This window comes from Halichoeres trimaculatus, unplaced genomic scaffold (assembly GCF_033239565.1).
Source record: "Halichoeres trimaculatus isolate MK-OKI-2021-1 unplaced genomic scaffold, fHalTri1.1 fHalTri1_scaffold_21, whole genome shotgun sequence".
In the NCBI taxonomy this organism is placed as follows: Eukaryota; Metazoa; Chordata; class Actinopteri; order Labriformes; family Labridae; genus Halichoeres; species Halichoeres trimaculatus.
The window spans coordinates 11,691,458-11,708,291 of NW_027437199.1; the positions used below are offsets into that span (position 1 = coordinate 11,691,458).

General features: G+C 39.0%; 1 protein-coding gene across 6 annotated transcripts; it reads right to left on the reverse strand.

The window, feature by feature from the left end:
* Positions 1–255: 255 nt before the first annotated feature.
* Positions 256–16,190, reverse strand: tspan11 (tetraspanin 11). 6 transcript variants are annotated; one of them, XM_074697749.1, is made up of 10 exons: positions 16,069–16,182; positions 14,115–14,196; positions 13,222–13,329; positions 10,125–10,316; positions 7,528–7,602; positions 6,444–6,548; positions 5,868–6,026; positions 5,047–5,133; positions 4,071–4,145; positions 257–2,118 (listed from the first exon to the last, which is right to left on the reverse strand). In XM_074697749.1, exons 3-10 carry the CDS (start codon positions 13,306–13,308, stop codon positions 2,059–2,061), a joined length of 840 nt encoding a protein of 279 aa, XP_074553850.1. In that variant the 5' UTR covers positions 13,309–13,329; positions 14,115–14,196; positions 16,069–16,182; the 3' UTR covers positions 257–2,058. The 6 variants fall into 6 exon arrangements, with proteins under 6 accessions (XP_074553853.1, XP_074553850.1, XP_074553851.1 ...); XM_074697750.1 differs by lacking the exon at positions 16,069–16,182 and adding an exon at positions 15,791–16,039; XM_074697752.1 differs by lacking the exon at positions 14,115–14,196 and having other exon boundaries at positions 256–2,118; positions 4,071–4,194; positions 16,069–16,190.
* Between the last annotated feature and the right edge of the window lie 644 nt (positions 16,191–16,834).

Below are 16,834 nucleotides of genomic sequence, written 5' to 3' on the forward strand. Positions count from 1 at the left end.
CATGGCTGCATTGTATACATATGAACTCAGCTGTTAGCAGCCTGTAGCATGTTAATGCTAACTGGTGTAAGGCCTGATGTCTTCCCACAAGGTGAGGAGAAGGTGAGGACGACGTGCTGGTTCTCAGGTGTGAGCTAAGAAGTGACGACATCGACCTGTCCTTCCATCCATCGATATAGAGAAGGTAAGACCTATCTCCTGCTGCTACCTGCTGTGAGCAGACAGGATCCAGGAGACAGAGACTGAACAGACTGCTGAAGAAGCTCAGTCCTGGACCCTGTGGAGGTGGAGGCTGGCTGACTGGACAAGCTGTCAGCATCTATTTTCTTATGGACCTTTTTGCACTTTCTTTCTTTCTTTTGTTTTCTGGAATGCTGCTGTGAATTAAATTCCGTTGTACTTGTTACAATGACAATAAAGTTCTATTCTATTCTAATGTTTTATTACTGTTTTAATGGTATGTTGCTACCAAAATATCATAGTATAAATAGTACATTAAATTTTGTCAATCTCTTTTTGGAGACAAATGTTGTTCAGCGGTTCGTACTGCTGTATTGATGTTTTAAGTGTAGTGTACTTGGTATACTACAGATGTAGAGTAGCCAATAGCTAACTGGTACAGCTAAACATCTATACACTGTCCCTGTTGAAATAAACAAATATATCAATAAATAAATCGTAAAGGCTTCTTAAAAGACAAAACATTTGTGACATCTTTTTGAAACAGAAAAAGGGGATTTCAACTCCTTCAGGATCTGTTTTGATCATCAGTTCCGACCAAAGTGGTTCAGCAGGGGAAGTTTCAGTAAAGCTCAACTAACTGGATCTGTAAATGGACCTTTGTCTCCCTCTACTGGTAAAACCCTTCACACAGATGAGATTCCAGCTTGTTTAGATAATCATTTTACAGTACAGATCTGACTGTAGACATAACTACATAAAAGGCAATTGTGACACATTAATACATGTACATTATTAAAACAGTGAGAAAGGTACATTGAGCTCACACAGAGACAGATCTAAATAATAAAAAAAACAGTTCTTCACTGTAGTGACTGGAGTTTAATCGATGAACTACTTTCAACATTTCAACATTTTGTGTATGGAGGTGATGATATAAATTTTAAAAACTTCATCAGTTTCTTTGTCTCTCATAGGAGTGAGCTCTATGAAACTTCAGTGTGAGCAGCAGAATGTCAAAATACTTCATCCAGAATGTATGCACGTCTTAAATTAAGCTAACTTCAATGTTGTGTGATTCTGTGTTGTATTGAAGCAGAAAGGACTTCCACCACATACAGGAGATTTTGTTTACAGTGTATTAACTGTGCTCACCACTAGGTGGAGTTACACATCCAGGGATAAATTGAGCAATGAGTTTTGTTTTTGATTTCATAAAGGTGTTGACTTGATTTAGGAAAACATTCAGTGCTTTTACAGAGTTTAAGTCAAAACTGAAAACATAATAAGGTAAAGGTAGATCTATAAGTTGATATTGGTTACAGTGCATCAGGAGCTCCCTTTAAGGTTTACAGGCTCTTAGTTAATTCATCTGTGATTTTCCAGTTAAAGAGTGGATAAAACATAATCACTCATATTTTCTTTTTTCTTTACCACAGTTACATTAGCATGCACCTTGTTCTTCAGCTTACTGATGTACTGTTAAAAATATATAGGTTATATATAAATCTGCACAATAAAAACATGATCATTCATTTGTAACCATCAGTAAGTGAACTGTAAAGAAAGTACAGTGAATATCATTTTCCCTTTCTTTTTTCAGTTAAAAAACTAAGCACGTATCTCAGCCAAAGCAATGATGCAAACAGAAAAGTTTTTTCAGAGCAGTCGAGACTTCAAACAGCCTGAGTGAAACCTTTAAACAATCAGCCTGTTGGCTGCAAACACAGTGTGGTTCTGTTTATACCCTGATTATATCTGTTCCCCCTGCTGAGATCATCAGATCAGAGCTCGAGATTCAAAAGGTTGGAGTGAAGGTGTCAGCAGGTCATTACTCCGTCTGCCTGTAGAAGAAGGCGTGTCAGGGGCCCAGTGTGCTCAGTAAGGCTCCGTCTTGATCCTTCTGTACAAGCAGCTGGTGAACACCATGCCACAGATCTGAAAACAGGACGTGTCAGGTCAGAGGGTTGTTTGGTCACCATGGAGGGCTACAGGAAGCTGGAAGGTTATTGACTGTGGGGGTGATGAGGGGTGAAAGGTGATAGGGGTTACAGGGAAATAGGTGAAGCTGGCGATGGGGATGTGAAGCAGTCTTTATGATGAAAACAGGTGTGTGCAAAGGCGAGTGCAAGCAGATGTCAAATGAAGCTCTGAAAGGGGTCCAAAAGAAGACTAATGCATTGCTTTTACTTTATAGTGTAGTTTTAAAAACTTAAGATTACCTTTAAATAATCTGTTGACTCATTAATTTTCAAACTGAAATGTGTGATTCAATTAAAGAATATCCTAAAGAGAAATCAAGTAATCAAGAGTATGTTATACCTCAGAGACGTAATGGTAAAGGTCTTAAAACTAAGACTTCTTTTGGAAAGTTTTATACCTGGGAAGGATACTGATGTACTGCTATTGTTTGATTTCTTTTGGGTAGTTTTATAATAATGTTCACCAGGCAGTTCAAAAACTAAATTCTCAGTGAGCGTTTCAAGATATTAAAAATCTGCCAACAGACGAAGTAATACAATACTTTTTTTTAGTCTCTTGTATTAAGTCATTCTTATCTCAAGAAATCTGTCAAGCAAAATTTTCTTACCCCATTGGCAGATATTTTTTACTTTTATAAGAAAATCATGAAAAAACTTTTTTTTGACTTGTCACATGAATGTAACTTTTATTGAGTCCAATAAGACAATTTCACTCAAAATGAGACAAACATTAACTAGATTTAATTTTTGCAGAGTGAAATCTTTGTAGGAGATGATCTTCAGCTTAAAAAAATAAACTGTTAAGACCTTGAACCAACTGGTCAAAATATCCTGTAATAATGAGACCTTTAATGTATCTTTTTGTTTGTTCATTTACAAAATTAGTCCCACAACCATATTTCATGTATGTGAAACAAATCCCACAACAGCAGTGTACTGTAAACTTCTATAAATAAACAGGTTCAAAAGTAAAAATAAGACGAGCAGGAGCTGATATTGATCTAAGCCTCTGGGCCTGTCAGCTTTGATAGATCAACAGGCAAATGCCCAGATCCAATAAACGGGGCTCTAAAAGGCCTCAGAGAAAGGCTCATCGAGCCAGTCAGCACCATGCATAGAGTCATCACTGCCTGTCTTCAGGCGAATTTCACATTTTTTTGCTCCATCATCAATGACAGATTTATGGAAATGTAATATACTGGCTGAGAGAAAGATATCAGAGAAAAGTGAGAAAATCTGTCTTCAGGTTTATTTCAGAGGGAAGGGGTTTTGTTGCAAAAAAAAAAAAAAAGCAATTCAACCATCAGTAAAAAAATATTCTGTGTTGAAAGGCCGGGCACTCAAAGAGCTCCATTTAATCATTATTTCTTGAACCACTTTGCAAGCCTTGCCTATTTTAGTTTGCAGGTAACTATGGCAACCACATTGGTGCTTCTCCTAAAAGTAATAGAAGGTGTCAGAGAAAAAAAAGGATTAAAGAAAATGAAGGTGTGGAGTGCGTTACCTCTACTGTTATTTTCAGAGATTTGAAAAACAATCTTTTGAAGTTAGCAAGGTACTGACACCCACAGATATTAAATCGAAGTATCGACAAATACAGCTGTGAAATGCTTCAAACATATCTCCTAATAGCACAGGTCGCTTTTAGCATAAGAAACTTCAGTATAAAGATTCTGAGTGGGGCATATGACACATGATGTCTGACCTTTAGCACTTCCTTATCAGCCGCGACAGCTCATTATCACAACATGCAGAGCAACGATCTGCAACACACAGCCAAAGCAGCACAGCTGCATGCTTCACACTCACCAGAGAATTATGAGAGAGCAAAGACTGAGCGTTTTGCATGGAGCAAACAGCCACACGAGGACAAACATGCAGATGCAAAAGACCACAAAGCCCTCAAACCTTGTCTGCCCACTTGATTAGACCACAAAGGCGCTCTAGAGCCCAATCACAATGTACCAAAGTCCTCGGCCTCTTCTTTATAGAGCAGATAGATAAAGCAGGCTGTCAACAGAGCCCCGGCCAGCTACAGTGACGAGGAACACATGGACATAAAGACAAAGAGTACAATTCCCCGTAGAGAGACAGAGACACACAAGACATTGGTGCAGATTATGCCATTGATTCAAGGTAAAATCTACAGCTGGTGTGGAGTCGAATTAATTCAAAGTTCTATGTTAATAAGTAATTTTGACTGGAAACAGAGACATTAATACACACGGGATTAATGACAAAGACAAGACGGTTAATGTGAGATGATTTGAAAATGTAGAAGCACATGAAACAGCGTCACACAACACTCCAGATTTCACTTCAGTTAATCCAAGTATTTTCCAAAATTTCATCACCTCATAGCTGCCAAAAATAATACTATAGACAAATAAAGGTGGCCATGAAAAGGGAATATTATTCACATAGTTATCGCTGAGAGTGGACAGTGCAGAATTGCTCTCAGGTTTCCTTTAAGTTAATTTACAAAGATGTGATGTAAAATTGAAAGAGTACACTGAGTACAGACTCGTAACACAGCATCCTTGGTTTCCATAAGGCTGAAAAGCTCAAGTCCCTCTTGGACGAGAGCAAATTGAATAAAAGGGAAGATCAAAATTAGATAACAATGATTCAGAGACAAGGTCAGGATGAAAAGACATGTCCACTCAGAGGTTGTTGACCTGCGGTGGTGCACTTTTAGTAATGGAAATGTTCAAACCCTTCAGCTCAGCTTTTCTAAGGTTTTATTCATCCAAGAGGAGCATTTCACTGCTGAAGGTAAAAGCATTTTCATTTTCAGAATACATATTACTGAGCTTATATAAAGCACTCTTTAGAATAATATTACACTCCTTTCAAAGCCTTTTACACTTTGATTGTGACCCACCTGCAGACAGGCAACACCGATGCCAACAGCTCCGATGATCAACAGGTGTTCAGCTAAAAACCGCTCCAGCTTCGTGATGCAGCCACCCTGCAGAGTAAAACACAGAGAGTTAAAAGCTGTGGAATAAACAACATCAAAGGTGGGCTCACATTTTCCATGACTATTAACAGAACAAAAGAAGAAACTGTACCAGGAGCATGAAGAACCTACTCATCCTGTCTCCATGACGTATACGACCATGTTTTAGTTATGTGCTTGGTAATGACCCAGATGGTGCACTATGAGCAGTGACAAGGAGCTGAAGAGTTGTGTTAAAGTGTCAAGAGACACTAGAAGGTTGAAAAGTTCACCTGAGCAGCACAGCTGAGCATTCAAAAACTCATCTTTTATTCATTTTTGAGTGAGCTCATTTTATCAGGAAAGTTTCGAGGTGCATGTTTTTCTCTGCTTCTGTTACTTTTTTAGTTCCTGTGGGGAAATATCAGGACACCCCACAAATAAACCATGGTACAAAAGGCATGTTGGTGGTGGGGTCCACTGAACAAATTCACATTAATGCAATGTAATGTTAAAACTGGATGGAATTTATTCACTGGTTCAACATGTAAGTTAGAAAGCAGAGCGTTTTGGTTCCCGCCTTTTAAACTTTTAAAGAGGAAATAGGATTGATCAGTCTTATGAAAGCCTACAAAATTAAATTTGCAGAGAGATCTTGAAGAAGTTTTTTCTATCTGCTCTTTTGGTTTACTTCTAATCCCTGGCTAGCTCTGGGATTAGACCTAGACCAAACGCAGAGCTTTTCATTTCAGTTCTTCACTAACCTCAACCTTGTAGATGTTTGAAGGGTGGTCCCTCTTGCCGCACACTGTGGTGATGGTTTTACAGCAGCTGTCGGGCACCAGCCTGCCCTCTGCTGGCTTTGAGGAAATGTAAACACTCATCATCCAATCATTTGAGTTGTTGCTGCCACAGCACTTAAACTAGGGATGAAAAGAGAAGAGCAAATAGTTCAGTTCAGAGGTGACATGCGCTGCTAGCTTAACACAAATCCAGTTTTTAGAGGTTGAATACATTTTGCTTTAATTGCTTTCTTAAATCATTATTCAGTACACTTTGTGAGTATTTGCAACTGGATGAAGGTGCATTTTTCTTCCTCTCAGGGATGTAAAATGTGAATCCATTTCAGGGTGTTTCATTTCTGATTTTTGCAGAAATAATCAGAAAAGACAGCGAATAATACAGAGCTTTGAGCAATTTAGCAATTTCTTCTGCTAAATTTCACCAAGACACAACTTCTTCAGACTGAGTCACAGTAAAAGACTTCATAAAAAGTTTGACTATTTCGCGTAAAATCTTATTCTCATCATGCAGAAGTTTGTTGTAAATATAATCCTTACGTCTTGTTGTAGTTGGTCCACTGCTGAAGTGATGGCCTCCTTCCCTGGCTGAGCATAGTTCTCTGTCATAGTCTGGTTCAGATGCTGCTTCAGCTCCTCACTCAGCTAGAACCAGGGGATTTAGAGAGCACACACACACACAGAGAAACACACAGTGAAAAGGCAATGACTATAAAGGTGAGGGAGTTAAAAGGATAAGCTTGGCAGAAGTGAAAAAGTGGGAGGATTACGGCAAGATACAGAGGTAGCAACTCCCACGCATCTGTGACAGACAGATGAACAGTTCATCCCAAAAAAACATTTCAGATATAGTCTTTGTTGTGTGTATATGTTGGTGCACACACACACATACACACAAACAACGTTGAGAGAGAGAGCAGAGAAAGAGGATGAGAGCCCTTATCTTAAAAGGGACTCCATCCTGGGCTGAACCCTTTTCCATTTCAATAAATCTCAGCGTGCCTGCAGATAGCTTGGTGCTCTTTGCAGGAGAGGCTGACTGACTGACAGGCTGATGCTGGTGTGATAACAGGATCTTAGGAACTGTGTGTGAGAGCAACTCTAAAAACTGAACATAATGCTCAGCTACCCTCTCAAAAAAAAACAAAGGTGGTACATTATGTTTGTCACAACCCCCACAGAATGAGACTGAAACGCAGATGTCTGATTTCTACTCTGTCCACTGCCCCGTCACAGTCCGATAGCGTTTTCAAGAAAAAACGTTTTCACATTTTTACTAAAATTACACCATTCTGCAAACAGAGACAGTAGAAGTGGGAGAAAAAATCAAGAGTTCAAAGTTGGGATTTTTGACTTGTTGTTTTTTAAAAGTATTTTGGCTGCAGGCGTCAGAGGAGAAGGAGAGCTGAATGAGGATAGTTTAATGTCAAAACGACCTTAACAGGCAGATAAGAATCCATTGCTGTGGAATCACTGAGACTATTTTTGAAAACTGTGAACATGAAAATTTTGAATTAATAAAATAACTGGTGAATCTTTTTTTTTTTTGCTTTAATTCTTCTATCTTTAGCCAGTAGCCAGGGTCTTGTCCACCCTGTCTGTATCCCTTACATCACCGACTTACCTTCTGGTAGTAGACGTAAGCCAGCACTCCAGCAACCAGTTCAATCAAGAAGATCAGCAACAGGCAGAGGAAATACTGTTAGTGAGAAAGCAGACAGGGAATCAGTCAGAGGAGCATTTTAACTTGTAACTTGTATCTTGTCTAAGTGAGTGGCTCAGGCTTTTGACAGCTCAATCAAAATGTCTATCAGGTGTCATCCTGCTGCATTTGTCACATCAAATACAGATGCAGGACAAAAGACAACTAAAAGTCCAGTTTCTCTAATCTCTTTCTCTAAAAGCTCTCTTAGTTATGACACTTTTCATGGCATTACAAAGTTTAGTCATAAACAAAGTTTTAGCAGGATCCAAATGAAGCTGATGAAAATGTTTACAGACATCAAAACAGGGGAAACATTCATTTGTATGCTGGGAAAGTAGGAATATAAAAGATCAGACTTGAATAACAAAAAAACACAAGTTAAAACTTTAACAAATAACATGCAAACAAGTGTCAAAGAAAAGTGTCTTTAATCATCAGATCAATCTTTGATGATAAACCCAAACCTGACACTGTATGCACTTGAATGGAGTTACGTAAACTTAGTCGCACATCTCCCACACGTTCAGAGCACTGAGGCAGACAGCTGTTGAATGAGTGAGATCAAAACGGCAGTTTTCCCACGCTAAAATAACACAAGGTTGAAATACCACACACACGTCGTGCCAAGTAACACAAACAGAGCAGGACACAACAGTCTGATGGCAGCAGCAGAGCTGCATCGCTCAGAATCATGAGAAAGAGACAGATGATGTGACGCTTCCTACTCAACACTGTTATTAGAGTGATTGCAAACTTGTAAAGATACTGCCACATTATTACGCTGGCTTATTCTGACACTCAAACCTTCTCTTTTGTTTCCTTGCAATCCTATTAACTGTATACAAAGAAACAGCAGCCTGCTCGGTTTCTCTTGGTTACAAGACTTTCAAAAGCACTCCAGTTCCTGTGTGCACACTGCCCACGCACAAAACTAACTTCAGATATTCTTCAAAATCAATCTAGACTCTGCTTAAATCAATGATTAAATTAAAAAAGTGATCTTTAAGTTGCACATTTGTTCAATCAGCAGTCATTTAAACCGCGGAACAGATCACTACGTCCCCTCTACCCTTCCATTTCTCCTTCCTATTACTCCCTCCATCAACTGTGCGAGACCTAAAAATAATGCAGTGACTGAACGTTTACCTCCTGCCTGCTCCTCTCCCACCAGACCCTGTCTCTAAAAAATAATGAAGACGTTGAGGGTTTTGTCAGGACGTTTTTGTTTTTTTTTTAGTAGACCAGAACTCCAACAAATTAGGTTTAATGATTTATTGTTGCATGTTTGTGCAGAGGAAACCTTTGCATACATGTGGGCGAGCATCTGGCTTAGCCACCGGTAAGTTGTTGTAACCCCGAGCATCCCTGCCCACAGGATGTTGTGAGAGACAGTATGGCGGCACTTTTTCCAGTGTGTGCAACACCGAGTGTTATCGATGTGTACGAGATGTTTCAATCACTACTGGACAGCTACAACTCTGAAAGCTCCTCATGGGAATACTTGTGTTACTTTCAGGATTTTAAACACAGAGCTTTAATCATCATCTTTGGACCAAAAAGAAAATAAATTATTATCAAAATGGTGATGCTGACAGACTCATTGTGCATCTCATCACTCTCTTTGAAACACTTCACACATACATGTAGATTGTTAGTCTCCTTACTGCACTTGCTAACTCTCAGAACCAGGGGCAGAGTAATGCACAAGCTCACCTTGGCTGCAGCCTAGGGGCCCCCATGTGAAGGTGCCCTCTGATTGGTCAGACTATGTTCAGGAATTTTAATATACTGCCTATCCAATCAACCGGTGCCCACGTGACCATGCTCAGTGATTTGTTTACTTGTGTTGGTGCTGTCACCACAGTTGCCAAGTCTGCTTATTTTTTGTGACTTTGAGCTTGTTTTTCTGTAAAATCTTGTCAGGCGTGGGCTGTGGGTTTTTGGGCTTGATTTGTATCCTTTATGATCCCCTTCTGATTCTCTTTCAGCTCTTCAAAACAACAAGAAACACTTAAATCTAATTTTTCAATTTAATTATTTTTTTTATGATTTTTTTAATCAAAGAAAAAATATGACGTCTAATTTTTTTTTATATTGAATGTTTTTCAATTTGCTGTTATTTATGCATAATGCACATATATTTTCTTTTGATCAAAGTTTAAATAATCACTTATTCAATGTTTTTATGTTGACTGTGTCTACAGCCAATTTACTGCAAACAAAGATAAATATTTATTTTGTTATCAAGAGGTCTGTCGTTTACACAATGTGGTAAGTGCTGGTTGCTTATTTCTATGGCGAGATCTGGCAACATTGCCCGAAGTATGTACCTCTGGGATAGCATGATCTAAAAGAGGGGGCCCACAAAAATAATAGCCTAGGGGCCCATGACTACCTTAATTCTCATTTGCTCAGGACTGTCCTGTACTGATGTTTTAAAAGCAGTCCCCTCCCTGAATCATACAGAAACTTTTCAGGACTTCCGTAGTAAGACCCTTCCTGAGTCCCCGTCTCACCATGGACAGACAGCTCCTCTGCTCCCGGATGACAGCACAGCAGCCCAAGAAGCCTGTAACCACCACCAGGCTGCCAGCCAGGATGAGGATATATGCTGAGACTGCAAAAGTGCTGGTTGCCAAAAGACTCAAGTAGTCACTCTTTTCTACCAGTGTCCATACTCCAACACCCAAGACAGCTGCTCCACCCATCTGGAAGAGAAGAAGAGAGGAGAGGGGTTCAGAAGAACTAGATAATGTGATTTAACCTGAAGGTAATGAACAGTTTACAACTGCAAGTTCAATGCTTTTTGATGAGTAATGTGGGTATAAAATAAGGAAGAAAGTGAAGCTAGTCAAAAGAAAGAGGAACAAAGAGGAGAAACAGGCACAGGAAAAGTGAGACCACAGAGGTTGAATCAGGGCATAATGGCCGTTTCCTTTAAAAACAGGCCAGACACAGAATGGCATCTATATCTGCTCCTCTCATCAAAGGCAAACAGATAGGAAATGCCTCAGACAGTCTCTCCCCGTCACACTCCCATTCCCTTTCCTTCAAAAGGAAGATCCATATACTGACAACGAAGGACTCTACCCATATCTACTGGCTTTTTACGACTTAACATTTAAGACACTCAAAATATTCTGCAATGGCCTGAACAGATGGTATAAGAGAAGCATCCTGTTATTATGAAACACAATAAACAACCATAAACACATGTAAGAGTAAAAACAAAAATGAAAGAGACGTACATCCTTGATTTCACAGGGATTAAAGAGAGGAGGAGAAACCAGGCATTTCTGACTTTGCACGTCTTTAAGACTTTTGTGTGTTTATAAATGTGCATCACCTCTAAATATGCTCATTATGATGATTTGGGTGGTTGGAAAACAAGTGGCCTTGTACTCCTGGATTCAAGTTTAATATTGCATGGATCAGTTAGACATGCTACACCTGCAAGACATCTGAAATATTCAATATTCAGCCTGAAGAGCTTTGTATTGTGCTTTATTTCCTGGTGCTCAGATGGGAAGGACAGAGAAAAAGGAAAAGGAAAGAAAAGAAACGAGTATTGATGAGGAAGTCAAAGAAGGAGTCAGAGACAATGTAACACTTTGATAGTTAATGAAAGATTATTAGCTTGATGATAAAGCTTTCTCTCTTCTCTCACTTTAACCTCTCTGACAGATCTGGCAGTCTCCTCCACTCTGTGTTCTCTTTACATGAGACTTTGAAACTGATCCAAATCGACCCCAGACAATTTGCAAAGTAGCTGTAAGAGCATTCGCTTAAAGCAGCAAACTGCAGCATCCTAAGATGCGCTACCATCTTAAACTGACAGGCCCCGCATAATGTACGACTCACTTTGGGCGGGGTCCATGGTATACTACCAAGACATTTCAAAATTAAAACTGTCCCTGTTTCTGTTTGTGTCCTTCATTTCATGTCAACCCCTGCAGTCTTAAAGAAACATTGACACATTTTAAGACACCGTGTTTTAAAAAAATTGTGCTTTATCCAAAACTAACAGAAGTGTGTCCCAAATGTAATATAACGTTTCAGTCTACATCATCATAAAGATGTGCACGCATCTTTACCGCAGAAGTAGCGTTTAGCTCCATTCATTCAGAGAAGTTAGCATTTCTTAAACACTAAATTCAACCTGATAGCAGCATAAAAATGTACGGTTGTTCTGTGGTCAGTTTTTAGAAATAACGTCTATCAAGTTTTGACTGTCACAGAGCAACCAGTGTTTCAGCGTTAATAGCGACCACGCTAACTGATGACTCTCAGCCAACAGTATCAGTGATTAACAGCCGAGAGTCGCCAGTTAACAGGGTCACACTTTACACTGAAACACACATTTATGTCCTGGTATGTTTCAGTCTGGTAAGTGTCCAGGGATAATGCAGTCATGAGCAACTAGCGACAGTCGTGTGTTTAAATTGCTCCCTGGGTGCACGCTGGGTTTTTCGGCTCAAAACGTCTGTCCACCTAATATCTGTCCACCTGCTGATTTCTTCTGTCCACTCACTGATGTTACACAAACCTGGGAGCCGTTAACCATCTGTAAAAGTGATGGTATTTGGTTTATAAATGTATTTTTTGGTGGTTGACTCCTCAGTTGACAAAACGTTATTCTCCCCAGTGCTTCTGCACCCAAGTTGCGCCTGCATCCGGGGTTGTTGATGAACAAATAATCCCTCTATAGACACTGTGTATTGTTATGTAGCCATATTGAAGATTATTGGGAAAAAAATGTTGATAAACTCAATCTACTTTTCAATGTCCACCTTGATACTGAGCCCCAGACTCTTCTACTAGGTTTACCAAGTCCTCAAATTAAGGGTTTGTATCAGAGAAGGCTACTCAGTATTTTCAAATTTGCTGCTCGAAAGAACACATTGCTCGAATGGATTCATAATACACCACCCAAAATAACAGAATGGCACAGATTAATCTTTAACATTATTCCTATGGAATATCCTACGTACAGGGTCAGATATAAGACTAGAGATTTTTTGTTATTTGGACCCACTTTTTTAGATATGCTGGTAAAAGACTTACAGATGTTATCTTCAAGAGAATGATTGATTGCAACCCTCAAAGTGAGCAAAATGTCAATCCTGAGTCATAGGTCTGCGAGGAGTTTAGAGCTTGAAGTTTCCTTTTTACTCTTTCTTTTCTTTTTTCATGTATTTTGGTAAATTTGAATTATCCAGTTTCTTTTTTGTTTGGTTTAGTTTTTAGATTTGGTCTTGAGAGTGGGATGTCTTTATGTGTTGTATGTGAGGCTGTGTTTATGTGGCCAGGGTTTACTTGTTTGTTCGCCGTGATGTCTCGATGTGTTGTTTGTGTGTTGGTCTTAAGTTCGAAAATAAATAAAATACTGTTCGAAAAAGAAAAAAAGTGCTTTCCTTTTCACCAATATCTCTTTGAGTGATGGTGAGACCTAACATCAGAGATGCATAAAATGGGTTGAATCCAAAGTATATTCACTGCTGTTTGAGTAACACATTATGAGTGAAGACATGAGTGTGTCTATTGTTCTTCCTGAAAGTTTTTTATGATTGTACGTTATCATAAAAACACAGGATGTTTACAGGTCTCACTCACCCAGAAGAGAAAGTTGAACATAAAGAGGAGGTACTTGAGGCACACGGTCTGCCAGTCATTCTGGTCATCTTTATAACTCGCTGACATCTTCTTTCCTCCAGTTCAGCTCTGAAACAACAGATTAAAAAGCTTTAACAACAGTGAACTTTACACATTACCTTTAAAGTTAAAGCTGAAAAAAGATTTGTTAAAAGAGAGAAAATTAACACACACTTCCATAAATAGAAGCGTATTAAAACCGAATATGTTTCCTTCTTCTAATGCTCGAGTTCTGCTCCTGCAACCAAAAACCAAAACTGTATCTGAAGGAAAAGAAAACTGAAGTGGATTAAAAGACACTGACAGGTAACTGAAGTGAGTTCAAATTAGTCTGGCAACATAAACCTCCTCATATCAACGCTCGGCTTATTGTCAGTTCACAGCTCTGCCAAAAATGTGTGCCTTCGTGAGCGAGGGTAATCAGTGTGAGTGACAGTGTGTACAAAAAGGACACAGCTGCCTCTCAAACGTCACAACAAATGACACATCTGAGCAGCAGCATCCCTGTGCCCTTTTCAGCATCGTGCACACAAGTCAAACATGCTTGGAAATAGAAATGTACTTTTCAGTGCTGTACGTCTGACACTGACAGTGTGTAACTCCCAGCTGATCACACAAACAGCATCAAGTGAATCCCCCAAAGACCTGAGGGTAAGACCGTAAAGACCTTGAATCTGACACTGAGGCAGCACCTTAGACTACAGTAATGTGTGCTCTTGTTGTTGCCACACATCTTTTAATTATTCATACCAACTAAACAGACCATAAAACCTGAATCATTAATTGATCGCACAGATCCAGGTCTGTAAATAAAAGGCAGCAGGCTGGGAAGCACTTCCTGTCATAAAACTGACCTGATGGAGAGCACTGGGAATCTGTGCAGGTTTTGTGTTAGTCCACCAGGGAATGATGGGATTTGGGACACACTAAGATTCCCTGCGAACAGAACATGACCAGTACACAAATTAATGCTCCATTCAATGGGGATATCCCGATAGGCGTAAACATGACCCAATATTCAAGTTAGAAAAGGAGTACCTTAGGGTGTTTTTCAGTGTGCAACCAGGTTATTGCTAATATTCCAAATGTGAAAGGGTTACTACTGACTGCATATAAACTTAGCCATTGTCTATGGATTGAAGTGTTCTTGAGCAAGACAATAAACCCCAAATTGCTCCCACTGCTATTCAGGGCTTTGGATTTAAATGAGATTAGTACAAGTCTATTTACAAGAGTCTAGTACAACTACTGCAAAAATAACTAGATTGGGGAAGTTTTGTGCATCCAAAATACACGATTTTTATAAGCAGTGGCATCTGGATACAAAAATAAGAGTTTACCAAAGTTTTAAGTTGCTTTAATCCAAGAAAAATAAAAGTGAATTCAGTTTCTGAAACAAAAGAAAACAATTTTTTTTTCACCATGAATCTTTTTATTGTACTGCAAAATCTAAACATAACATGTTGTTGCTGTTGCTCTAACTTTTCTCGGAGTGCCATTTCCATTTGGGCTAACAAAACCTGTTTTACTTATGATGTAAGAAAAGTGAATTGAAACAATTAAATGTCCCAAAGGCCTTTCCATGAACACACATTCGACAAAAAAGGGCTAAATTTTTTTTGCAGTGGTATTTCTCCATTTTTGTTCAAAGAGTTCAATAGAGTCGAAACCATCACTTCGAATAAGAGTGGTAAACACTCCAATACCGAAGTCAGGAGTCACATTTGATTAGAGGCTCTTACTGACAATTTTTTAACTATGAAAGTAACACTTGATTGCTCTTTTTGTTTACTATTTCATTTGGTGATTTCTCTATAAAATCAGTCAATAAGTGGCATCATACAAGCTTTAGCCGTCCGTCATTATATACTTATGAAATCAATCCTCATTTGTTCCTCAATTGCCTCTTGATAACAGATTATAAGTGTTCAGTTTGCAGCAGTGTTACTGACACCAGTAAACTCTGCTTCTCAAGGAAAATGTTCTCCATTAGGGGGTGATGTAGGAAAAATCTGTCATGATTTTTCAGTGAAGGATCAGATCTGGTTTTTACCATGTCAGGACTATTTTGACCTGCAAACATTTTAGCAGAAAGTATTTCTTTCTTACCCTGCAGACATCATTTTCACACTTCTGTGCATCAACTTTTGTCTATCCTGAACCATTCCATAACTGATCCATTCTTGTGTCCTTTAATGTTTTTTGAGCTCTCACATCATGACCAATACATTCATTTAAACACGTCAGCTAAAAGAGTTTTCGAGTTTTTGAAGAATTACAGCAGAGTTTTAACTTTACACGAGTAGCCTATGTACTGTCCAAATGTAGTCCATGAGACATGAGCTGTACAACTCGTGTTTTTGTTTGTGCAGTTGACAGAAAATGTAAACGTACACATAATTTAGAATGCAATTCATTTCAGTGCCATAATCTAAACTAGTAGTTAATATGGAAATGTGATCACATAAATGCGCTACCCGGACACGTTTGCATTTTAATGGTTTCTTCTCTACTTTAATTTGTGCCCCACCTCGATCCTTCCTGGACTTTGACCACTGCATGTGTCCTTCAGCAAACACGTAAAACAAACCCATAAATCAGCCGTCTAATTTCTTCCTCCGCAAAGGTTTCTCATAAACTTCTTCGCTTCCCTTTTCTCAGGACGGGATGTAAGACTCGACTCTCGAGCATCCTGAAAAAATCCGCCACCCCACCTGCGTCGTTGATGCACAGGGTAAAGTTTAACCCGATTCCTTTCCTGTACGCCGACAAACAAACAATTCCGTCTTTAAGCTAAGAAATACTAACCAGGCCGTCGTTTAGTGCGGAAAAGTCCTCCTCGTTGTGTGTTATTGACGTCAAATTCAGCGTGCACGGCACTGCAGCAGTGGGCGTTTTGTCCAGTCAAGCTTGTTGCTTCTGGAGTGTCCAACAGCGGGACGATGCCTTCAGGTGCTACTCGGATTTTTTAATACAACAGCATTACAATGAGTAATACATTGGCGTTAAACAACCAGAAGGAGGTTGAAATAATAGACAACAATTAATACAATAATGCCTTTGAAATATATATTCTCCGCTGTGTATCATACAATGAGTCCCATGTCAGCATTGCAACCTAGTGGCATAAAAGAAAGTAAGTACACAAGTAAAGGCAGTATAAACTGATTGATTTCTTTTAGATGTTTTACATAAACAGCATATAATATTTTCGGTTAACATCCAAAATTGATCATTCACTGTTCACATTTACTTATTTTACTAAATTGAAATGTAAAAATCCGATTATAATTGAACGCAGCATTGTGCGAACTTGGGGAAAGGGTCACAGACAAAAAGCAACAGAGAAGGAAGTGGAGCTGCAAACCACGAAATAGGCTGAATACCACCGTGCCATTGACAACATAACCGTGGTTACAGTGTAACCACATACCCACGAAAGAATTTCACATAAGAGTGCACATGAATGAACTAAGATAAAAGAAAAAAAGAAGAAGAAATAGGAATTCCTTTAAACACTGCCTCAAAGTTGCTGGCCTCTTAAGTTTGGTCTGTTTGAAGAATAAAAACATTA